Source organism: the organism of the source record quoted next, unplaced genomic scaffold (assembly GCF_019419815.1).
Source record: "Pyrus x bretschneideri cultivar Hongxiangsu unplaced genomic scaffold, Pyrus_bretschneideri_v1 Contig86, whole genome shotgun sequence".
NCBI lineage: Eukaryota > Viridiplantae > Streptophyta > Magnoliopsida > Rosales > Rosaceae > Pyrus > Pyrus x bretschneideri.
The window spans coordinates 25,236-50,312 of NW_025999827.1; the positions used below are offsets into that span (position 1 = coordinate 25,236).

The window sequence follows — 25,077 nt, forward strand, 5'->3', positions numbered from 1 at the left end:
AGGAAATTATAATGTCAAACTTTGGTATAACAGCATAAACAGGTCCGTAGAAATAAAACCGAATTGAAAATTCAACAATATTTTAGTTTACAAATCCTCGAAATTTGTCAAAATTTAGGCACAAAATACTCAAATTTGTCAATAATTTGAGGTCACCTTACCATCCTGTGCCCACATAACATTATTGCATGACAAAATTGTCCTTTCCTTTCCGAACTAGAATAGTAGGTGGGTTGCCTTAATAGAAGCTGTGATACATAAAGAATCAAGGAGGTGATTGTTGGAAATTCATGCACCAAAATTGCCAAGTGCAACATGCCAAAAGGGAGCAGAACTCATTCTCCACCTGCGGTTATATAAAGCTCATTCATTCACTTGGAGGCATTATATATTTGTTTGTCTGCACGTTTTTGAAGCCTTAAGGATCCAAAAAGGAATTTAGTAACGCCCAGAGAAGACAGAGAAAGAGAGATATATATATATATATATATAGAGAGAGAGAGAGAGAGAGAGAGAGAGAGAGAGAGAGGTACGTTCTAACAAGATAAACTCTGTTGTGCTTTGTCCCACTTTATAGTTTTGCTTTTGCTTCCAAAAGAAAAGACGGCCATAAATATAGAGTTTATCTTAGAACTCGAATAATTTGCGTTAATCAAGGTACATAAACCATTTTCTTTGGAACTGTGCTAGCCAGCTCGTGTTTTGTGATTAAATTCTGGTGCAGTTAATTTCCATTAACCATGCATATATTTGTGTCATTAATACAAAAATATGCATATATCTTTTGAATATATGCTGTTTAAAAATTTTCAGGTTGGTCGAAAATGGAGACGGTACGGCAATGGAGTTGGGTCCTTGGGATATTGGCAATGCTCGCTTTGCTCGTCTTCTTGCCTGATGATGGTAACTTCGCCAAGATTTCCGTAAGGTTCGTTCGTCCTCTACCTTCCGCTTTCTTTTTTCTTTGAATTCGTGGTGATCGGAAAAATTTAGATTCCAAAACTTCGTTGAGAGGAAAAGGCAAGCTCTTCCTGCAAAAGAGAGACAGGGTCGTGCATTGCCTTTTAAATGGTGAGACCTCTCAGAGAGGGCGACCAGCTCTGATCGAGTTGAGTTGCTACCTGTTTTATTTTGTGGACTATAAATAACGGTCCCTTGAATTTTTTTTTGCTGACTGTTGAAGAAGCAGATTATTGCTATAGAGAACCCACGACGTCCCAAATAATTTTTTTGTTTTGTTTACAGAAATATTTTATTGAATTTAATGCTTTTGATATTCCCATATTTTTAAAATATAAAGGGTATTCCTATATTTTTAAAGCTAGGTTATAAGATATTTCTCTTTATTTGTAAGTAAGAGGTTTTAAGTTCGATTCTTACCAAATGTAAATTTGAACTGCATTATTGCTAACATATTATGAGACTAAATTCATCATCTCTCTTAATATATATAATATCGTTTGTTAAAAAAACATATAAACTATAATTTTGTGTTTTTTCTTCGAATTAGTTCTGGTTTTTTCAACGCTTTTTTTCTCACGAGACTTCAAGTCTTACTCAACTCCCCAATCAACATATATATTCTTTCTCTAGCATAAGCCATCATAATTAAGGCGTTCTCAGATTCAATGTTGTTGTCCATCTCGTGAGTCATAACTCAATAGGAGGTTGTAACTCTCTCTCTCTCTCTCTCTCTCTCTCTCTGCTGAATGTTACAAAGATCCTTAAATAGTTTCATTCACAACTTTATTTATAGGATGTTTGTAGGACCACCATGTTTTGCCTTTTACCTTCTTGGCAGTCTTTACCAGAGGTCACGGTTAGTACTAGCAATTCACAAGACCAACGCACACCACAAAAAAATTATTTAAAAAAAAGTGTGATATCAACATACCAATTATTATTTCTTACACACTTTTTTAATTCTCACACACCCTTATTTGACATGTATCACACGTAATTCAATAAAATCAAAATCAAAATTAAGATCGAATATTGGCATAATTGATTAAAGATTGACATTTGTCCATTCAACCTGGGACTAGAAACACTTGGCCCACTCTTTGGATTCTTTATATTCTTGAAATTGTACTGGTTTACTTAATCGTGACGAAGGTTGCTCAAAATTGGAGCATACCTCAAGGAATTCCTTGTTTTTGAAAGACTACCATTTCTGTTCGATCTTTTTTTCAAGCTGCCGTATGGACTGGGATTCCCCTTTTTCTGGCTTTTTTTCTTTCCTTAAGTTGTGATTGTCCTTGAAATTTAATGTCAACATCTGCATAACTGAATTAATTTTAAGAAGAATTATTAATGAAATATTTACTGTGTAATTGCAGAAGAGCACTAAGGAGCGTTACTGGATCAAATAATGGGCTCGACCAGATGTTAATAAAGACTAAAAACCAGGTAAACTTGCAGTCACTCTTTTGTAAGCTTACTGACCAATAATATCTTTTGATATCATATTCCTAGTGGTTTTGAGGAAATCATATTCCTAACGATTTGAATTTTCTAATTCTGTTATTTGAATCTCCTTTTCCGGGTCCTCTCTAACTTCTTTTTTGTTTTTACATGATTTTTCTTAACATCTGGATGCCATTGTCAAAATATCACATGTCACATTTCATATTTCTTTTAGGTGGTAATGAATAATGGCATTGTCCGGCTTACGTTTTCTTATCCCGGAGGAGACGTCATCGGAATCAAGTACAAGGGAATCGACAACTTACTTGAAATCAAGAATCAGGAAAATAATAGAGGGTAACACACAAATTTTACAAAAATAGCAGAGTAAATGTGATTTTATTTTTATTTTTTATTTTTTAATTTTTTTTTTTTTTGTATACTAATCATATATTATACAAGTTTGCACATCGTTTGAACTTTAACTGATGCCAAACCTATCATATAGGTATTGGGATGTTGTCTGGAATAACAAAGAGACAGGAGGTGTCGACAAGTACGTGGTCTTCATTCTTTCATCTGCATATTTTTTGTGGTTTGAAAAAGAAAATACGTCTCTTAGCATTTAGCTAAAATTATGTATATCAACCGTGTGCAGACTACAAGGGGGGAGATTTAAAATTATTACTGCGAGGGCAGATCAAACAGAAATTTCTTTTACCAAAAAATACGATATTTCTCGAGGAAATACAACACTTTCCATGAATGTTGACAAAAGGTATGGTGTCAACTTTTCCCAAATAGAGATACACAAAGTACAGAGAATGTAATTACAATTATGCCTGAAATTCTCTTAACTTTACTTTAAACTTTGCTGCAGGTACATAATGCAGCGTGGTCGCGCCGGGTTCTATGCATATTCCATATTTGAGCGTCCCAAAGGGTGGCCGGGTTTGGACATCGATCAAATTAGAATTGTGTACAAACTTCAACAAGACAAGTAAGTGTGAAATGGAACAATAATATGGATTTGTCGACGCGTTGTGTTAATTTCTGAAACTATGAATCTACTATATTTTTATCAGACTCCGACGAGCTACTTCAGTCTGCCACTTATATTTATTTGTTTCGTTTTATAATGCAGATTTCAATTCATGGCTGTGTCTGACGACAGACAAAGGGTCATGCCAACAGCCGATGACCGTTCAAACGGTATTAAACTTGCCTATCCTGAAGCTGTTCTTTTGACCAATCCAAGCAATCCTGACCTCAGAGGGGAGGTACCACTTAGCCTATCTTCATTTTTATTGTCAAAATTTGTCTATAGTATGTAGCATAATAATTAGAGTAAAATTTAGAATTTGTCTCTGAACTTACAGCTGAGTTTAGAATTCATTCCAAAACTAAAATTAGGCTAATTTACATCCCTTAATTTAACAATAAGTTTTGGGTTGCAGGTGGACGACAAGTACCAATACTCAAGTGAGGACAAAGATAACAAGGTCCATGGATGGATTTGCACTAAGCCAGCCGTAGGCTTTTGGATCATCACACCTAGTGATGAGTTTCGCACAGCTGGGCCCTTCAAGCAGGACCTCACCTCTCATGTAGGCCCAACCGCCCTCTCAGTAAGTACCCCCATCAAAACTCTTCAGCCATCCATATCCCCCAATATTCATCTTCATCCACCTATATGCCCTGATATTCATAATATTATTGAAAAACTTAAATACTTATCAGATTTACTTGATCCAGATGTTTGTTAGTACTCACTATGCTGGGAAGGAGGTTGGAATGAGATTTGCAAGTGGTGAGGCATGGAAGAAAGTGTTTGGGCCTGTCTTTGTGTATCTCAATTCGGTTCCAAGTTTAAATGAGTCCGCTCTTTGGGAAAACGCTAAAGAGCAGGTACGTAATGTGATAATATATACACACATTTACTTTGTTAATAAGGATATACTTCAATTTATATTAACCCTGTAATTGTTATTAGTTGGTTGAAGAAGTCAAGAGCTGGCCGTACAGTTTCACTCAATCAGAAGACATTCCTAGCTCAAGCGGACGCGGATCAGTTGCCGGTCAATTACTAGTACGGGATCGGTATGTTCCTATTTAGAGACTTCAATTCCTTTTAATTCCCTTTTATTCTTCCTCAAGGGGTTCGATCTGTTCCACTGGAATTATAAACGTTCTTCTTGTTTTAGGTACACCAGCAAGAGCCTTGTTTGGGCAAGTTCTGCATATGTAGGATTGGCTGCACCTGGAAAAGCGGGATCATGGCAAAAGGAAAGCAAGGTAAATTGTGACACTAGTGTTTACTCCCTTATGTTACACAGAAACAGTTTGGTAACGTTTTTGTTATTCGCTTTGTGTTTGTTCTTACCATGAGTATCCAAAAACGCGAAAACAGTACCAAACAGGAGATATCAACATGCTAGAAAATCCAGTCGATATTTTTTGCGCACCAAATACGCACTTAGCAGTGTGAATATTATGGTTCAAATGCAAGTTCTTATAACTTGCTATAAATTTGCTTTAACAGGGTTATCAATTCTGGACTCAAGCTAACGAGCAAGGTCATTTCCTCATTAAAGATGTTCGACCTGGAAATTATAGTTTGTATGCAACTGTTCCCGGCATTATTGGGGATTACAAGTATAAGTCTGACATTACAATTGAACCAGGTGCGTTCTCTGTGCAAATCTTTAATTGACTTTGGCATTTGAAATAGCAACCAAGTATATATTTCCAATACTGAATTATGTATGCAGGAAGTGAAATCAATTTGGCTAATCTTACCTACGTACCTCCAAGAAATGGTCCCACCCTGTGGGAAATTGGCATACCGGATCGATCCGCGGCCGAGTTTTACGTACCGGATCCAAATCCCACCCTTATGAACAAATTGTTCACTACCAATCACGCACACAAGTGAGTTTTCATATGGCAGTCATATTTTGTGTTGCTCGTAGTATAATTATGTTCTCAATCTTGATAGATAGTTTTGGCACAATATATTATTAGACTATCAATCTAAACCAAAGTAGATTGCTTGACAAGAGAACACTTCATTCGGTTTAGTTATATAGAAACTCACTACATTTAAAATGCATTTAATTGCTCACAGGTTTAGGCAATATGGCTTGTGGGAACGATATGCAGATTTATACCCTGATGAAGATCTCATCTATAACATTGGTACTGATAATTATGGTGATAACTGGTTTTTCGCTCATGTGACAAGGTATTTGTTTTACCAAACGTTACAATGCCTCTGCTTCTTTAAATTTGTATGTCTTACTAATCTAATCAAGCACTCTAGGAACATCGGAAATCGTACGTATGAAGCAACCACATGGAGAATTCTTTTTGAACTTCAAGATTTGACAAATACCGGAAATTATACGCTCCAATTGGCATTGGCCTCAGCCACTAATGCAGAAGTGCAGGTACTGTTTCTAACCCTTAAAATGCTAAACATTTTGCAAGTGACATAGCATTGGTATAGTTTTTGGCTGATTGTGTTTGACATTGTGTTCGAACCAGGTTCGATTCAACGATCAGAGCGCCTTCCCACCTCATTTTACGACAGGGCTAATAGGGAAGGACAATGCCATAGCTAGGCATGGAATTCATGGTTTGTACTGGTTGTTCAGTATTGGTGTACCGAGCTACCGACTACGAGAAGGAAACAACACCATCTATCTTACTCAGTCAAGAAGCTTGGGCACTTTCGAAGGAGTGATGTACGACTATATCCGACTAGAAGGACCTCCTCCTCAAAAGTGATTATATTGGTTCCGGTACCAATATGATCACTTTAGTGACATGCTTCTTCAAGAGAAAAGTAGTGTAAAGAGAACCACACAAATTAATCATATATACATATGTCAATCCCATTCTTCAATTTTTTGTTTTTTTTGTTTTTTGGTATTAAAATTAGAGCCTAGGCATGGTCAATCCCGTTCTTTGCAATGTTCATATTTAATAGTTCAATCATATTGTTGCTACAGTTGAGGTATTTTTAATAAAGGATTGATTTTTGTCTCCAGCAATTTTTTCCTTCAAACATGACAGTGCACAAGATTTTCCTTCTAATTAAGTGGCTTGACTCTTAATTCTCAGGTTTCTTTTAGAAAGAAAAATTAAACATTGGAGGGACAAAGCTCACTTTAATTTGTACTTACTGGCAAAAGATGTTTGTGGATGGGACATACCTCAATTTATTTGATTCACTGAACAAATTTTATTCATCATGAAAAAAAAAAAAAAGTTAACCTTGACACATAAAAAGTTAACCTTGACACATAAACTTTAGTCCTCATAGGGTAAGAAAAACAAAATACAAGAAAAGAGGAGGGGATATAAACTTACCCTTCTTGAAAAGGAAAATACAAGGAGGAGGTGGGGGGGGGGGGTTGTTGGCGGCGGAAGGGAAGGACCAAACCCCTCTAAAATAAAACCTAAAAGGTAAGAACTTGCAAAGTAAGCTACAAAACAAGAAGGAAAATCCTAAAGAATTAGGTAAAAAAGAAAATCAGACATTAAGAATGGGAGATAAACCTGTAGGCATGCATGCCCAAGAAATATGAAAGCATAAAAGGAACAATCTCAATAGGAGGAGCTGTGTGCCAAACAAGTGAAGACGAGAAAATCCCTAAATTGGCTAATTTGTCAACAACTGCATTTCCTTCTCGAAAGGTATGAGACAATGAAAAATCATGTGCTGTAACCGGGAAGTACAACTTTTCCAACGAAACTAGAGTGACCAATGAGGAGAAAAAGAACTAGAAGCACATCAAGATACTACACTAAGAGTCACTTTCAAGACATAAGTTTTGCCAACCCCACACATAACCTTACTCCACATTAAGGATGATTGCATGAAGTTCCACATAGAAAGAAGTACGATGCCCAGGCTCATGGAGAAACCACCAAGATAATAACCTACAAAATCTCATAAAACCCCATCACAAGCCGGGAGACCTAAGTTACCTTTAGAAAAGTCATATGTATTCACTTGGACCCAAGAGAATGGAGAAGGATGCCAAAGAACATGAACTATAGAAGAAGCTTTATAGGATTCAGCTAATATTCTAAGAGAGACTAAAAGTTGCTTATCTGAAATACCACGTACATGACCTAGAGTGAAAATTCCAACCTACCTAATACAGGCCAAAGTAAAACGACAAATAGTGAAAAGGAAAAGGGCTTACCTTCAAACTTCACTTTGTTACTGTTGAACCTAAAAACTATCAAGCCTACGTGGCACGCAAACCAAGTAATGAATAAGCTAACTATGTCATTCAGTTATGTGCGGGGCGTGTCAACTCGACAGCCGAGCTTGGCCAAGGAGTAAAATGTGTTGATGTTGCGTTGAGCGCGCTGCTGACTTTTTGATCTTGCGATTACGGTCGAGGAAGGAACACACCTCGGCCTTCGGGTTCTAGAGCCTGAAGACAAGGCTACTAGTCTTGCGAAGTTCACGGATCGTCGGCACCGGGTTCGGTCATAGTGATAATATTCGTAAGAGTATAAGTATGCCGAACTGGTACCAAACTATATGGACACAAATACTCAAAAGAGATGTACGTCTTGATGGTAAATATGGTTCGGCCGTCAGAATGCCGAACTCTAAAACTTACTTATGAATATCCAATCATAAAACAACTCGGCGTTCAATGTGCTAGCCCAGTAATCTGTAACACTTCACTTCGTCAAGAAAACTAATGAGATGACCTCTGCCAATAAGAACTCGAAAATCCTTCTTGGCCGAGATTTGGATAGATAAACAGTCAGCCTTGACGCAGTGCTGTTTATCCGAACTGAAGGTGCTCCGGAGTTGGCTGATTCTACGGCAACAATGTTGTTTATCCAAACTGAAGATGTCACCGGTTGCCTTCAAGTGTTGTTTATCCAAATTGAAGATGTGTTGGCGAGAAGAAATAAAAATCTTAAGGTGTTTAAGAGGTTTCGCGTAGAGCGAAGGTTTGCGCATGGCAGTTTGTGTGTTGAATTGGACAACGCTTTCTCGTTGCCACTGCCTCTTTATTTCGTTGCCATTGCCTCTTTATTTATAGGGATGATGTACTTGCTTGGCACGACCAAATAATTTTGTAAAGTCCAACTGTAACTCAATTTTGCGGAACTGAAATTAATCCGCGTGAGACCAAAACATATCCTTTAGATAGACGTTCGTGATTTTCCAAACCTCATAAAAGCCTATCCAACTAAAAGTCTTCTTATCATGATAGCCTAGCCTACCTAGGCTTGTCATCATTATTCAAGGTCATTATTTTCTTTTTAATTAGCCCCTTAAATGTCTGAGTGCAGCCATGCATGCCACGTGCTTTCTTCCAACTTACACGCAATCCATGCAAATCTTGTCACCCATTTGCTGGAATGTGCCGTTGCATACGGCCTCCTTCATTTTAGCTCAGATGCATCCATGTAGCCAAAAACAAAACATCATCAAAATGTGCGCATCATTTGCACTTCTATGAAGATCATCCCACTTTGGATGCTTCATTATTTGAATTCAATTGGGATTTAAATAAATATTAGGTTTAGATAATTTAATATATTATTAAAAGACATATCATGATTATCACAATATTATTTTTTAATAATAATTAAAAGAGTAATGTTATTCATACCATGTTTTTATACCACATTTTCATAATACCCTAGGTGTCATTTGATGTGGACAGCCACATTATTTGAATTAATCAGATTTTTAAATTTAGTTCATTATTTAATAAAATAATAATTAAGAAAAACTAGTTAATTAAATGATGATTGTGGTATACGAGAAGTTTTTCTCCTTCATTTCCTTGGGTTTTGCAAATTTTTCAAATGATGTGGTTGTCCACATCAGATGCCACCTAAGGTGTGATAGAAATGTGGTATAAAATGAATATCATTACTGTATTAAAAATTATTTCAATCATTTTATCATCTAACAATCTAAAATTTTGCTCATTTAACGACCTTGATTACTCGAGCTAGAGTGTAAAATCGGGTCCAAACATTAGCCCCCAATTTCCTTGAGTTACGGCTCATAAGCCGAATAGTTAAGGAAATTAGCACAGTCCAAGAACCCCCAATATCATCAAAAATGAAGTGACTCGGTGAAGCAGAGGACTCTCTTTCCCTGACCGCTGAGCACCTTCAAGTGACAAAGAGAAATATATGGTCAAGGAAAAATAAACATCCACCGCTGAATGTACTCGGTAGAAAGTTGTTCCGAATTCCCCCGTCCCCCCTTATTTTCTCAAGTCTCGGCCTGTACAGGCCACAACCGAATAATTAAGAAAATAATTTATGTATGTGTATATTACCAAAGGAAAAGATATATTACCAAAGGAAAAGAGAAACGGTCGAACAGATATTAGGTGTCGAACAAATATGGATGTCAAACAGATACAAGGTTGGATCTTGGATTAGTTGTCCTCTCGTACACCAACCACAAACTAAGAGGTGAAGCAAAACAATGGACCAACGACCCAATCTTTGAATGAAGCAAAAATGGTGGCATGGCTGGGATCAGTAAGGCAAGCGAAAAGGTTGTCAGTAGGCCAGTCCCAGTGTATATGTGTTGGAACCAAACCCCTATCACTGCCGACATAGCCTGCCTTCCACTCTTAATATCCGTTGTCCTTACCTTGTTGATATTCTCGGGCAAGCCGTATCCCCTCCAAGTGGGCCGAACCAAAGCCCTCCTGGGCACCCTACATCTACCTCGGTGAGCTTGAAGTGTCTCCATAACTAGTCGAAGTTATATCAATAACTGGCCGAATACACCAGTTGAATGACTATACATCAGCCAAATGCATCAGCCGAACGACTATACACCAACTTACCAATGAACAACATCGTCGAAAAGCCATTCTTTTTTTATACACAACTCGGCAGACTAACTGCCAAGCTAGTGTGAAAAAATACCATAAATACCTCGACAAATATAAACCTTTAAGGCCACTTCATTCGATGAAACTTCACCGTTGAGCTCGGTGGGCATCCTTAATGGTATCAGCACACCATCACGTCATGGACAACACTAGTGTAGACTTGTTGTTCAAATACCTTGGTGCCATGCAAAATTCCTAGGGCTGATTGCTTGTTCACTCTCGGCCTAAACGGCCGAAAGTATTTTATAACCACACGGCAAATGTGGAAGTTTACTAATATACTCCCATTTTTCCTCTTTGAATGCATCTTGCAATGAGTGCATTGCCTAACACTTTTCTTGTCTCAATCAGGTGACTAAATGCCCCCAAATGTTTCGAGCGCTAACTCATGCTCATCGAGCTCGGCGAACTATTGGTGTGTGTGTGTGTGTGTATATCATGCATTTGAAAAAGTTTTTGCATTACCTTTTTCTTTTGTGATATCCACTTATGTAAATGTTTTAAATTGATGATTGAATTAGTTCATTGTATTCATATAGGGTTAAGGAGTGTAGCTGTAAAAAATTCACCAAAATCGGAGTTAAAATAACCGTTAAATCATGATTTTTCGTTTATCGTCATCAAAAAGATTTTTTCCAATTACTTGATATTTGAATGTTTTTTTTATGTGATTTTTGGCAAATGTGATCTTGAAGCATATACAAACAAGTTTGACGGTTGGATCGTTGAAACTAGTTTCGTACAATGCGTATCTGTTGATCCTATAAATTACAAAAACCTACGTGGCGCACAGGCCGAGTAACTAATAAGCTAACTACGTCCTTCGGTTGAATGCGGGGCGTGCCAACTCGTCGGCCGAGGAGTAAAATTTGTTGATGTCGCGTTGAGCGCGTTGTTGACTTCTTTATCTTGCGACTGCGACCGAGGAAGGAACACTCTCGGTCTTTGGGTTCTAGAGCCTGAAGACAAGGCTGCTAATTTTGCGAAGTTCACAAATCGTCGGCGCCTGATTTAGTCACTGTGATTATATTCGTAAGAGTATAAGCACGTCAAATCGACACCAGACTATACGGACACAAGTACTCAAAGGCGATGTATGTCTTGATGGTAAATGTAGTTCGGCCGTCAGAATGCCGAACTCTGAAACTCACTTATGAGTACCCAATCATAAAATCACTCGGCGCCCAGTATGCCGAATAACGAACTCGTAACACCTTGCTACGCCAAGAGGGCTAACAAGGTGACCTCTGCCAACAAGGATTCGAAAACCCTTTTCGGCCAAGACTTGGATAGGCAACCAGTCGGCCTCGACGCAGTGCTGTTTATCCAAACTGAAGATGCCCCTTAGTCGGCTTATTCTACGGAGACAGTGCTGTTTATCCAAACTGAAGGTGTTTACCGGGTACCTCCACAGTGCTGTTTATCCAAACTGAAGGTGTGTTGGCGGAAAAAGAGAAGGAAAAAGTCTCAAGGTGTTTGAGAGGCTTTTGCGCAGGGCAATTGTATGTTGAATCGAAAGTCCTCTATATTGCATGATTTCTTGTATTTATAGCCCCCCGTTCCTTGAGACTGAATAGCACCCTTATCTGGATTGGGAGTTCTTATCCCATTCCAACTTTACATCGAACAAACCTACTCCCACTAGGACTTTGAACTTTCCCCTCTTCCGAGGCTTTATTCTTTGCCGTCTGGGAATCCTGGTTGCACCAGGACTTCCTCGACCCTTTTTTGTTTCTCTGGACTTCTCCTTCTTAGGATAGGACTCGACCGACCCTGCTAACTGGCCTGGAATTTATCACTCGGCCCATAACATTTGACATAGCCTTGGGCCGAGCACAACCTTCTGCTCGGCCCAACAATATTATTTCGGGCCCAAACAGTATCGCATCAAAACAATACATTCACTTACACTTGGAGTTTATCTATACTTTCATTAAGTATAACATAAGATTTTGTGGTATCCAATAGTATAAATATTTTAAATTGACAATTGAATTAGTTCATTGTATTCATATAGGATCAAGGAGTGTAGCTGTAAAAAATCATTAAAATTGGAGTTAAAATTACCGTTAAATTGTGAATTTTCATTTATAACCGTCGAAAAGTTTTGTCCCGTTACTTGATCTCTGAATGTTTGTTTGTTGTGATTTTTGGCATATGCAATCTCGAATTATGTACAAATAAGTTTGATGGTTGGATCGTCTAAACTAGTTTCGTACAATGCGTATCCCATCAAAACAATAGATTCACTAACACTTAAGTTTATTTATACTTTCATTAAGTATAACATAAGATTTTATGGTATCCACTTGTGTAAATGTTTTAAATCAATGATTGAATTAATTCATAAGAAAATGGGGAAAAATAAATAAATAAAAAAAAACACTTTGCGCGATGTAGCAATGCCGAATACTTGTGTCTCGCAAAGATTTTATTTTTTTTTCCTTTCGCTTTTCTTTTGGGGTTCTTGCATTGCCTTTTTCTTTTATGGTATCCACTTGTGTAAACATTTTAAATTCACAATCGAATTAGTTCATTGTATTCATATAAGGTTAAGGAGTGCAGCTGTAAAAAATCATCAAAATCGGAGTTAAAATAACCTTTAAATAGTGATTTTTTGTTAATCGCCATCGAAAAGGTTTGTCCCGTTACTTGATATCTGAATGTTTGTTTTTTGCGATTTTTGGCATATGGGATCTCGAAGCATATACAACCAAATTTGACAGTTGGATCATTGAAACTAGTTTCGTACAATACGTATCCCATCATAACAATAGATTCACTAATACTTAGAGTTTATTTATACTTTCATTAAGTATAACATAAGATTTTGTGATATCCACTAGTGTAAATATTTTAAATTGATGATCAAATTATTTCACTGTCTTCATATAGGATCAAGGAGTGTAGCTATTAAAAAATCATCAAAATCGGAGTTAAACCTGTCGTTAAATGGTGATCTTTCGTTTATAATCGTCGAAAAGGTTTGTCCCGTTGCATAATCTCTGAATGTTGTTTTTTGCAATTTTTTGTGTATGCGATCTCGAAGCATATACAAACAAGTTTGACGGTTCGATCGTTGAAATTAGTTTTGTACAATGTGCATCTCATCAAAACGATAGATTCACTAAAGTTTTGTTTATACTTTCATCAAGTATAACATAACATTTTAAGGTATCCGCTAGTGTAAATATTTTAAATTGAAGATCAAATTCTTTCATTGTATTCATATAGGATCAAGGAATGTAGCTATAAAAAATCATCAAAATCGGAGTTAGAATAACCGTTAAATCGTGGTTTTTCGTTTATAACCATCGAAAAGGTCTGTCCCATTACTTGATCTCTGAATGTTTATTTTTTGCAATTTTTTGTGTATGCGATCGCAAAGCATATATAAACAAGTTTGATGGTTGGATCGTTGAAATTAGTTTCGTACAATGTGTATCCCATCAAAACGATAGATTCACCAAAACTTAGAGTTTATTTATATTTTCATTAAGTATAACATAAGATTTTGTGGTATCCACCAATGTAAATATTTTAAATTGAAGATCGAATTCATTAATTGTATTCATATAGGATCAAGGAGTGTAGCTGTAAAAAAATCATCAAAATCGAAGTTAAAATAACCATTAAATTGTGATTTTTCATTTATAACGTCGAAAAAGTTTGTCCTGTTACTTGATCTCTGAATGTTTGTTTTTTGTTATTTTTGGCATACGCGATCTCGAAGTATATATAAACAAGTTTGATGGTTGGATATTTGAAACTAGTTTCGTAGAATGCATATCCCATCAAGTTGAATGGTATATGTTAGATCCTATATTGCCTAGGGGAGTGGATTGTGTAAGCCTTATATGTATATTCTTATCTTTACCTAACACGAGGTCTTTTGGGAGCTTACTGGCTTCGAGTTCCATCAGAACTCCGAAGTTAAGCGAGTTCGGGCGAGAACATTCCTAGGATGGGTGATCCACTGGAAAGTTCTCGTTTGAGTTCCCAGAAACAAAACCTTAAGAGTGTGGTCGGGGCCCAAAGCAGACAATATCGTGCTACGGTGGAGTTGAGCTCGGGATGTGGTGGGGGCCCAGGCTAGGATGTACCAATTTGGTATCAAAGCCAATCCTTGGCCGGTATTATGCCGACAAGGACGTCGGGCCCCTAATGGGGGTGGATTGTTAGATCCCATATTGCCCAAGGGAGTGGATCTTGTAAGCCTTATATGTATATTCTCATCTCTACCTAGCACGAGGCATTTTGGGAACTCACTGGCTTCAGGTTCCATCGGAACTCCGAAGTTAAGCGAGTTCGGGCGAGAGCATTCCTAGGATGGGTGACCCATTGGGAAGTTCTTGTGTGAGTTCCCAGAAACAAAACCATGAGGGCGTGGTTGGGGCCCAAAATAGAAAATATCATGCTACGATGAAGTCGGGCTTGGAATGTGGTGGGGGCCTGGGCTAGGATGTGACAATATATATTTATTAAGTAGCTTTAAATTTATTTATTTTTTACGTATAACTCTTAAGAAATTAAGTGGTATATATATATATATATATATTAAGTAGCTTTAAATTTATTATTGTAGTTCGGATCGAGTTTTTGTTAGAAAAATATATTATTGTGGGTTTTATGTAAAAAAATAAATAAATAAATAAATTTAAAGGGAATAAAGTTAAATTTTCACTAATGTTTATAATATATATATTTTTTAAATTAACTTGCGCGACGCACTAGCCAATGCCTTGCGCAAATAGCCTTTGCATGACGTATTAGTTGATGCGTCGTGCAAAAACACTTTGCGCGACGCCGTTATTCCGTGGCACAAACATTCTTTGCGTGATGTATTGGTTGCTGCGTCGTGCAAAGTATGTTTGCATGACGAATATATGCGTCATGCAAGTTGTTAAAATTTTGGCGATCCACCTGAAATAATAGGCGCTGTTTTTAAATTTGTATAATGGAGGTGCAATTGGAAGAGTCCAGACACTACCCTCTTTCTCATTCTGTCTCTCGCTTCCCTCTCGCTCATCTCGCCCTCTCTCTCACTCTGTCTCGCTTTTCTCTCCCACTCCGTTAGACGATGACAAAGACGAAGGAAGACGACAGCCACTACACACTTCGGTCCAACCTTCGTCGGAATTCTCACCGTTTCCTTGATTCTGAAGGTCCCTTCATATCTATCTCTCTCAATGTTTTGCTTTTTGCTTTAATCGTTCAACATATGATAATTAGGGTTTTATTTGGTGAGTGTTAGAATGACCAATACGTTCTTCCACTATTTTGTGACGAAGAAATTCTGATGGAGTCGATTGCAAAGAAAGGGTTGAAGCAGTACTTGCTTCAGCTTCAGCATCACCCAGAACCAAGGTCAAATTCTATACCCTTTATCAAATTATTAGTCTCACTTTTATTCTAGGATATCTTGATTTCCTCTATTTTCTATATTATAACCCTATTTAGTTCCTGAGAAAGTTGAGGAAACCCCCAATGATTGAATTTTTTTTTTTTTTTTTTTTTTGTATGTCTAGATTGCTTTCTCATCTGGGTTTTTTCAAAGATGATGTATTTTCAGCTCATATTCCTTAATTATGATTAGTAGTTAATTAGTTTTTCGAGCTGAATAATATGAGTGTAACAAGTTGTTAATTGGGATTTTTTTTGGCGATCTTCATTTCGTTTAATATCCGAACAGGCAATTACAGCGGGGGTTTTGTCAACGATCTGTGACGTAGTGTCACAGAAGCTCACCAGCATTCAGAAACTTCAGATAAGATGGCTCCTTCTCAAAGTGGTAAGGTCCATTAGGATTCCATATCGACGATTTTATGAAAGTTTGTATTTGTGATCTGCGTATGTGTGCATACTGTATATGAAAGAAAGAGTGATTTTTGAAAGTAGTAAAGTGGGTTTAAACTCGTTGTTCGGTCATTTGAACCTAATTTTATGCTTTTGTCAAAAAAGATGTCTACTAACATTTGCTATGAAACTGAAGTGTTTGTAGATTCACTTTTTCACAGATGTTCGATCATGCATTCTATTTGAGAAACAATGTCAAACTAATTTCTCTCCTACTCCGTTAGATGAAGACAAAGACGAAGGAAGATAGCAGCCACTGCCCACCCATCTGCTTCTCCTCCGCTCCACCTTCCGTCGGAATTCCTCTTCGTTTCCTCAATTCCAAAGGTCCCTTCACATCTCGCTCTCAATATTTTGCTAGGTCCAGTTTGTGAAATTAGATTTCAATTTTAGGTACATCAAAATCGAAATTCAAATTTCAATTTTAGTTTGTGTAATTAGATTTCAATTTATGGAAATAGGTTGCTGTAAATGTAGACATCAAAATTTTGGTGAAATGAATGTTGACCAATAATTAAAATTTCAACGTTCACGTGTCACATAAATTTTACATGTAGCGTGTGATTCAACGAAAAATCGAAATAAATTGGAAAAGTCATCAAATAGGACACGTGTCAATACCTGGCAGAAATGATTTATTTCATCTGATTATTTAAATCCAAAAATCAAGTTTTGGAATTCTATAAATAGGAGGCCAAAGGCATTCATTTTAGGGGGAAGGAAGAAAGAAAAAAAGAAGGAAGAAAGAAAGAAAGGAAGAAAGAAAGAAGCCTTGAAACTCTAAAGCTCTCAAGCAAATCCCGAAGAATCAAGAAAGCACTCTTTGTTCATCGTTCATCATCCGTTCATCCTTCAAGATCAAGCCCCAACGGCCCTTGAAGATTAAGCCCCAACGCCCTTGAAGAACTTCCACCAACTCAAGATCAAGCCCCGACGGCCCTTGAAGAAAGTGTTCATCGCTCATCATCCGTTCATCCTAAGATCAAGCCCCAACGGCCCCTTTGGATCAACAACCTCAACAAATTCACACATCCAATCGTTCTTCAAGATTAAGCCCAGAAGCCCTTGAAGATCCGCTCATTCATCAACCTTCAAGATCAAGCCCCGACGGCCCTTGAAGAACTCCAACCAATTCAAGATCAAGCCCCAACGGCCCTTGAAGAACTCCCACCAACTCAAGATCAAGCCCCGACGGCCCCTTGAAGAAAGTGTTCATCATTCATCATCCGTTCATCCTAAGATCAAGCCCCAACGGCCCCTTTGGATCAACAACCTCAACAAACTCATACACCCAGATCAAGCCCAACGCCCCTTGAAGATCCATTCATCAACTGTTCATCCTTAGATCAAGCCCCGACGGCCCTTTGGATCAACAACTCATCCACAAACCTACACCCTACGAAGATAGAATCAGAGGACCAAATTACAAAGAGATTGTAACCCCAAAATCATTAATACAAAAATATATTTTGTACACGTATTCTTGTCCCTTGTTTCAGGAATTATCCGTGTTTACAAATTTGGCACGCCCAGTGGGACAGTCTCTACCTCTCATCTCTATCCTCAAATCATCAAAAAACGCAAATGGCATCAAGAAAGGATCAAGCTGTTCCTGTAATCAAAGCAAAGAACAAGAACATCATCGCCGCAAGTGGTGATATTTCGGGCATCATAACCCGAAGTAAGGCAAGAGATCTTTTTGCCGCGGCTTCCGCCCCTGCATTAACTCTGTCAAAGGAACAAAAGCACCTGAGGTACGAGCCTGTGATCACCCTAGCCTCGCTAAGGGCATCAAAAGGGGAGAGCCCAAAGAAATACTCAGAGTCCCTACTCTCCGACTGATGCGAACTAAGTAAGCACACAAATTAAAACCCTCTTGTGACAATTGTAGTAAAGATGCAAGTAGGGATCGTTCTAGACCGGGGATTAGGAGGGATTACTAAATCACTTGGAAACTGACTCAAAAACGTAAAACAAACGTTAAAAACACTAAACTAGACTCAAAGAATGTAAAACTAAACAATAAAATACTAAAACAAATCAAAAGACTCAAAGAATACAAAACGCTTATAAACACAAACTAAGACACTTTCTAACTAAATTGGACACTAAAGTAAAGGGGGATTGAGGTGTTGACGAAATTAAACTAAATGCAACGATTGTAATTTAAAGGCAGAATGTAAATATGAATGTGATGAAATATGGAATGAATGCTAGCTAGAAGGTTCTTCTCCACACATGTTACACTTGCATACAAAATGATTTTCAGTTGGTCTTTCGATAAATTATGAAACTCAACACCCCAGGTTAATTAGGTCCGCTTAAATTAATCGTCAAGTTCTCCTTAAGTTAATGAATTGGATGGGTTAGCGCAACGCAATTCAAAACATTCTCCAAAAGTCCTTTACGTGAAAAGCACAATAAAGATACAATCAAAGATCATTAAGCATCATGAAAACTATAAGTGTTGACGAGGCATTCGTTACTATGATGAGCATGAAACTAGTGCCAAGAATTCATTTAACGCGATTGTTTATAAGCAACCTCCACTACTTGTGAATATAAGTTCATAACTATTAGGTGAAACTCACTTATACTCTAGCATCATATTCATGCATGAAAATTAAGCGTGCACTCTCAATCAACATACATAAATAAGTTATCGAACAAGCAGTTAAACAAATTGAATTCACCATTCATGAAATTCCAACCAAAAATAATCAATTCATATTGCAAGCATAAACATGGTTTCGAATCACCCCCTAGCTAACTAGGGGGATTTAGCCTCTCATGGTCACAACAAGAAAAATAAAATTGAATTTAAAGATAAAGAACAAAGGATGGATTACACCTAGAACGCCCAACGAATCCACTTGAATTTCTGCGCGTCTAAGTCCTCTTTCCTCTTCTCCTTGCTGCGACAGTTTGGTTATGGGTGGTTTTTGGATGGTTTTCTGGGTTAGGGATAGATTTAAGGTGGTTTAGGGATGCGGCAAGGCTATGGGGTGGTGTGTGAAGGTTTGTATGGTGGTGGAAAGTGGAGGAAGGCTGCTGCAGAGAAGGAAAAAGGTGCGGCTGGACAGTTTCTTTGATAATGGTTGCTGCTGCGCTATTTGGAATCCTGGGAGAATGGATTGCGGCTATTGGATGAAAGGCCTATGGTGCGGCTGTTAGTGGCTGAATGAAAAATAATGGAATGGGAAAAGGGTAGTTGGGTGGTGCGGCAAGCATGAATTAGAATGGGAGAAAATATGCGGCTGTTAGGGTTTTTAGGTTATGGAATGCATGGATTTTGGGGGGGGGGGGGAAATTGGAATGTCACGGTTTAGGATTTGAATAATGGTGGAATGGCTTTTTGTGGCTGATTGGGTTTTTTATTTGGGAAAATATATGGCTCGGTTTTGGGGGGGAATAAGGGTGGAATTGGAAAATGGTGCGGCTAATATGGAGAGAATGAATATGGGATATTTGCGGCTAGGGAAAAGGATTGCGGCTGATTGGTGGAAACCCTAGGGTTTTAGAAATTTAAACCCTAGTTTATTTTTATTAACTAAAATAAATTCAAAGGCTTCTAGAATTAGGAAATAAAATCAGAAATTAAAGAGGGAAAGATTAAAGGGTGCGGCTAGGGCCTTGGTTTTGTGTCCTAAAGCGCCTACAAGGACTTCAAAGTGGCTAGAAAATGCGGACGTTTAAGATTAGGAAAGGTTACCAAAACGGGAAACTTAGGGTCAACTTTCCTAAAATAGGAAGCCTTGTTTGAGTAGGATTCTTCGTTTTGGTAAGAATTCATCGTTGGCGTAGGAATTCATCGTTTCTTCAAGTCTTCAACTCATTCATTCCTCTTTCGCTCCAAAAGACTCCAATTTGCATCTTCTTGCACACTTTGGCCTTATAATCTGAAAATACACAAAAGTGGCCTTAAACACTGAAATAGATAAGTAAACACAACATAAATGCACGAGAACAAGCTAATTAAGTCGCATGAATATGCGCCTATCAAATTCCCCCACACTTAACTTTTGCTAGTCCTCGAGCAAAACAAAACAACTAAAGGAAACAAGACGAAACAAAACAAACAAAACATAACCTAAACCTTCCAACGTTTGCCTCAGGGATTTCCAATGAAACATGATATGTCAAAGATCATTACTCACATAGCTTTTAGTCCTCCTTCCCCTCGAGCACATACTTAATCATAGTCACCATTCACTGGTTCGCATTTAATCAATTAAAACACATTTTGAATGTCGTAACATGCCTTAGAGAATTCCCTCAATTTCTCACTAGTTATGCACTCAATTTTCACTTAGATTTTCTGACTACACACCCTACACTAGTTATATGTGAGAAGATTGATGTAAACATGAAAGACTAGTACTCACATATGTTATAACAAAGAACGCACTTTCTGGAGTAATTAAACGTGTTTAGATATGATCTCATGAATGGAATGCTACTACTTAGATGCGAGAACCAGTGACACCATATGCTCATACCAAATTCAAACTCCACAATTGAAATGCACAACACTCAAGATAGAAGTCAAAGGTTGTAACGGGGCTTGGGGAATTGGCTAACAAGGAAAGGTAGGGATACACAAAAATTCTTTAAGCAATAGTAAGTAAAGTAATGAAATTAAGACCTAGAATTCCCTTAGAATGCAGAAATCAACTTTTAAACAAATAGGGGAGATTCAAACAACTCTTAGGGCCTAATTCATTGTTTTGGGCCCTTTCTTCAACAACCAATACTTTGGAACTCTTTTTCACTTTTTTTTTTTTTTTCATTCTTTTTTTCTTTTCTTTTTCTTTCTTTCTTTCTTTTTTTTCTCTCTTTTTTTTTTTTTTTTTTTTTCTAACCGTGCCTATGGCACAAAACTCACATAAATACTCTTTCCCCCACACTTATTTCCTGCAACACATTAATCAAAAGGAATTCATTGCTTATTATGCTTCAAGAACAAGGGTAAGGATGGTCCTAATCTAGGCTAGGTGAGGGTAATGTGGGTTAACAAAGAAAGTAGGCTAAACAAGGCTCAACAGGGTTAAATCCTACAAAACAAATGAAAAGGGAAATATGGCAATTTGGCTATGGTGGTGGTCACTACTCAACTTCATCTTGAATATGTGGTATGCAAATCAATGACATGCTTTGAATGAAATGGGCATGAGTTCTAGCATTTGGAACTAAGTGATGAAACGCCTTCTAAGTAGTAACCAAGCAATGAATAATGAGATCATACAACGACTTAGAAAACAATGATGCATAGATTTTAACTCTCCAAATAACGTTTAGGCTCAAGTCTCACAGGGATGTAGCGTTTGTTTAAGTTCCTTCCTTCAAGCATGTTACAAAAACTAATTTTTATCATTTGTGATTACATGTGAATTCGTAAAATATAACGACAACCAAGCATAAACCAAAGAGTATATCAAACGTCCATCCATGTTTGTAACTTTCTTTAACCATCATGCAATTAAAAACCAAATCCTCATCATTGCGTTGGAAGGTGACCTACGACACAAACAAACACACAAAAACAACTCTTTTTGGGTTTTTAAAAACAATTTTTCAAATTTTTATGGTATTTTCGGATTTTTAAGTCAACACACTCTAAAACACTCTAAAATAGCTTAAAAACACTTAAAAACAGCAAAGAACAAGTTTAGACATGTTAGGTGGTAAAACCCTACGAATTTCATGCACAAAGTCTCAAAACAGAATGTTACCCCCCCCCCCACACTTAAACTAAACATTGTTCTCAATGTTTTAGACACAATTAAAAACACAATACACATAACATAAAGTAAGCAACAAAGGAAAGGGTTTAGGGACGCAAATCTGAGTGTGGAGCGATTCCCAAGTTCTTCCTTTGTTGATTGCATGGGTTGCCTCCCACGAAGTGCTTGCTTTAACGTCTTCCAGCCGGACGAAACTTTCTTTCACTCTTCACTCTGGCTCACGGAATGGAGGGTTATGTCCTCCACAGTATACTCCTTGAAATTTCTCGTAATACGGCTCGATGAATGGGAGGGGGTAGTGATCCTCCCTGATTTTGGTGTTCCGGTTCCGACACTCCATGTACATGCTCCCACCACCTTTAAATTGGTTTGTCACCTGCACCACAGAAGGTAACAACTTATTACTTGAAATGGGAATCGGAATTGGGATTGGAGACTTACTAGGATATTGTGGCAATGTCCCTAGGGCAGCCACTATCTCGCCAATTTTAGCACAAGGCACGGCCATATTGGATGTTTTTATGGTAATGGCGTGCTCTTTGTGCTCCAATCCAATTCCTTCCTTGATGGTGATTCTAGATGCATCCTTCTTGATTGGTGCGGATCCTTTCGGCCCTAAGTCCTTATGCACATCTATAACACAACAAGAATGAACATCATTAGTACTCTTGATGGATTCAGAAACTTTAAAGTTAATTGTATCACCACCAAACTCCATAGTTAAAGCTCCCTTGGCCACATCAATCTTGGTGTGGGCTGTTTTCATGAAAGGTCGTCCAAGTAAGAGCGGTGATGGTGGAGAGTAGGTTGAATCATCCATGTCAAGCACATAGAAATCTGCAGGAAAAATCAAATGTTCTACCTGCACCAAAACATCTTCCAAGACTCCTCTCGGGTATGCATTAGATCGATCAGCTAATTGTATAACAACACCATCATTTTTAAGCTCTCCTAGATTCATAGATGCATAAACAGAGTATGGCATGACATTAATTGATGCACCTAAATCTAGCATAGCATGTTCGAACTTTGTATTTCCAATTACACACGGGATCGTGAAACTACCTGGATCTTTGCATTTGGGTGGTAGTTTGCGTTGCAAGATGGCAGAGACATTCTCACTTACATGAACCACCTCTTTTTCTTGAATCCGTTTCCTTGTTGTACAAAGCTTTTTCAAGAACTTCGCATACTTCGGGATTTGCTTGATTGCATCCAAAAGGGGTATGTTGACTTGAACTTTTCTAAATGTCTCTAGAACATCTTTTTCCTCCTCTTCTTTCGTGGATTGCAAAAATCTGCTAGGAAAAGGAACATCGGGTGGAACAAAGTTAGAATTAATCAATTTTGACCCCAACTTACCTTTGGTGGCCGAATGAGATGAGTTGGGTGCATTAATGTCCCTTGATAGTTGCGGCAAGGGTGTTTGTACCCTTGCCGTGGGCTTGCTTGCATCCTCCTCTTCATGTTGCAGCTTTTCATCCTCTTCTTTGCTTGATTTTGGTGGTTGTGGGGTGGTTCCAACTTCCTTGCCACTTCTCAAGGTAATTGCGTTGGCGGTTTCAAAGCCTCCCTTCGGGTTTGGAATGGTCGAGCTAGGGAGCTTGCCTTGGTCTCGGAATTGCCCTACAAACTCCGCAATTTGGCCAATTTGCTTCTCCAATGGGTCCACCCTCTTTTCTTGATTCTGCATCGCTTTGGCTTGATTTTCTTGCCCCTGAGACAAATTCGTTAGTAACTTAAGAAGTGTATCATTATCTAACGTGTTACCTGAACTTGTTTGGGCAGGTTGTGGAGGTGCTTGTGTGGGGACGAATGGCTTGGTGAAGAAGCCCGGAGGTTGTTGCCTAAATCCCCCTTGTTGTGGTGGTTGTTGGGGCTCTCTCCATCTGAAGTTTGGGTGGTCTCTCCAACCCGGATTGTAAGTGTTAGAATATGGGTCGTTCCTCGGTTGGTTCTGACCCTGGAATCCAATCGCGTTGGCGCTTTCCCATCCACCATTTTCTATGAGTTGCGGGCACTTCTTAGAAGCATGTCCTTGGATTGAACACACCCCGCATACAATCGGTCCTTGCATCCTCATGCCTTCGGCCATCTGAGACACAATGGAGGTAAGATTAGCTAACTGTGAATGAATATCAGGTGTAGAACTTACCTCATGCACTTGCTGCCGTGGGGGTCCTTTTTGGCCTACTCCCTCATATTGTTGAGCGTTCAACGCTCGGTTCGCGATCAAGACCTTGGCCGCCATGGGTGTCTTGTCCACCAATGCTCCACCCGCCGATGCGTCAAGCATTTGTCGTTCAATTGGCAGGAGCCCCTCATAAAAGTATTGCAGAAGCAACTCCTCCTTCATCTGATGCTGTGGACATGAAGCAACAAGAGATTTAAAACGTTCATAGTACGTAGGAAATGACTCACCTTCATCTTGTTGAATGCCACTTATCCTTTTACGCAAAAGGATGATTCGAGAAGTTGGGAAAAACTTCTCCAGAAAGGCCCTCTTCATGCTCTCCCACGATGTGACGGTTCCGGGGGCTAAATCGTACAACCAATCCTTAGCTTTGTCCATTAAAGAGAATGGAAAAGCCTTCATCTTCAGAATACTTCTGTCTACGTTGACAGGAGTCATACTTGAGCACACCACCTCGAATTCCTTTAGATGCTTGTTCGGATCCTCCATGGACATCCCATGGTATTTCGGAATGTGGTGGAGCAAGCTTGACTTCAACTCAAACTCCTCGGTCTTCCCTTCGGCCGGTGGGGGATATTGGATGCACAAAGGTGCTGCATTAGCCAATCCCGAAGCGGAAAGCTCCTTAAGTGTCCGGTTGTCTACGGCCATGTCTTGGACTTCTTCAAATACTCTTGCCGTGGGTTCCTCAAAGATCCCTGCCGTTGCCTCTTCTTCCTCTTCTAGGCCTTGTTCTTCAAGCTCAATTTCCGGGCTTGGTGGATTCGACTCGTGGTGCTTCTTCCTTCGTCTCAAAGTTCTCTCAAAATCGCTGTCAAAGTCTGAGATACGCTCACGAATCGGTTGAGAACTCCGAGTCATGCACTAGTACCTAAAACAAGGAAAACAAAACAAAATCAGAAACTTCAACAAAATAAATAAATAAACAGAAATTAAACAATCCAAGGGATTAGCAAAGTTGCTAATC

At 38.4% G+C, this 25,077-nt stretch overlaps 1 protein-coding gene across 1 annotated transcript; it reads left to right on the forward strand.

Moving 5' to 3' along the window:
- The first annotated feature begins 395 nt into the window (after window positions 1–395).
- LOC103954727 (probable rhamnogalacturonate lyase B) lies at window positions 396–6,457 on the forward strand. Its single transcript, XM_048576185.1, has 17 exons — window positions 396–657; window positions 814–928; window positions 2,340–2,409; window positions 2,642–2,763; window positions 2,915–2,962; window positions 3,065–3,184; window positions 3,287–3,406; window positions 3,551–3,686; window positions 3,864–4,034; window positions 4,162–4,314; window positions 4,400–4,506; window positions 4,611–4,701; window positions 4,949–5,090; window positions 5,178–5,337; window positions 5,534–5,650; window positions 5,729–5,855; window positions 5,953–6,457. Exons 2-17 carry the CDS (start codon window positions 825–827, stop codon window positions 6,193–6,195), a joined length of 2,031 nt encoding a protein of 676 aa, XP_048432142.1. The 5' UTR covers window positions 396–657; window positions 814–824; the 3' UTR covers window positions 6,196–6,457.
- The last annotated feature ends 18,620 nt before the right edge of the window (window positions 6,458–25,077 follow it).

Bases quoted from the DNA above. Each gene is read 5' to 3' on its own strand.
- LOC103954727 (XM_048576185.1), top strand. From the start codon at position 825: ATGGAGACGGTACGGCAATGGAGTTGGGTCCTTGGGATATTGGCAATG. The intron at 2,410-2,641 runs GTAAACTTGCAG...TATTTCTTTTAG, and splicing joins TAATAAAGACTAAAAACCAG to GTGGTAATGAATAATGGCAT. The intron at 4,315-4,399 runs GTACGTAATGTG...AATTGTTATTAG, and splicing joins GGGAAAACGCTAAAGAGCAG to TTGGTTGAAGAAGTCAAGAG.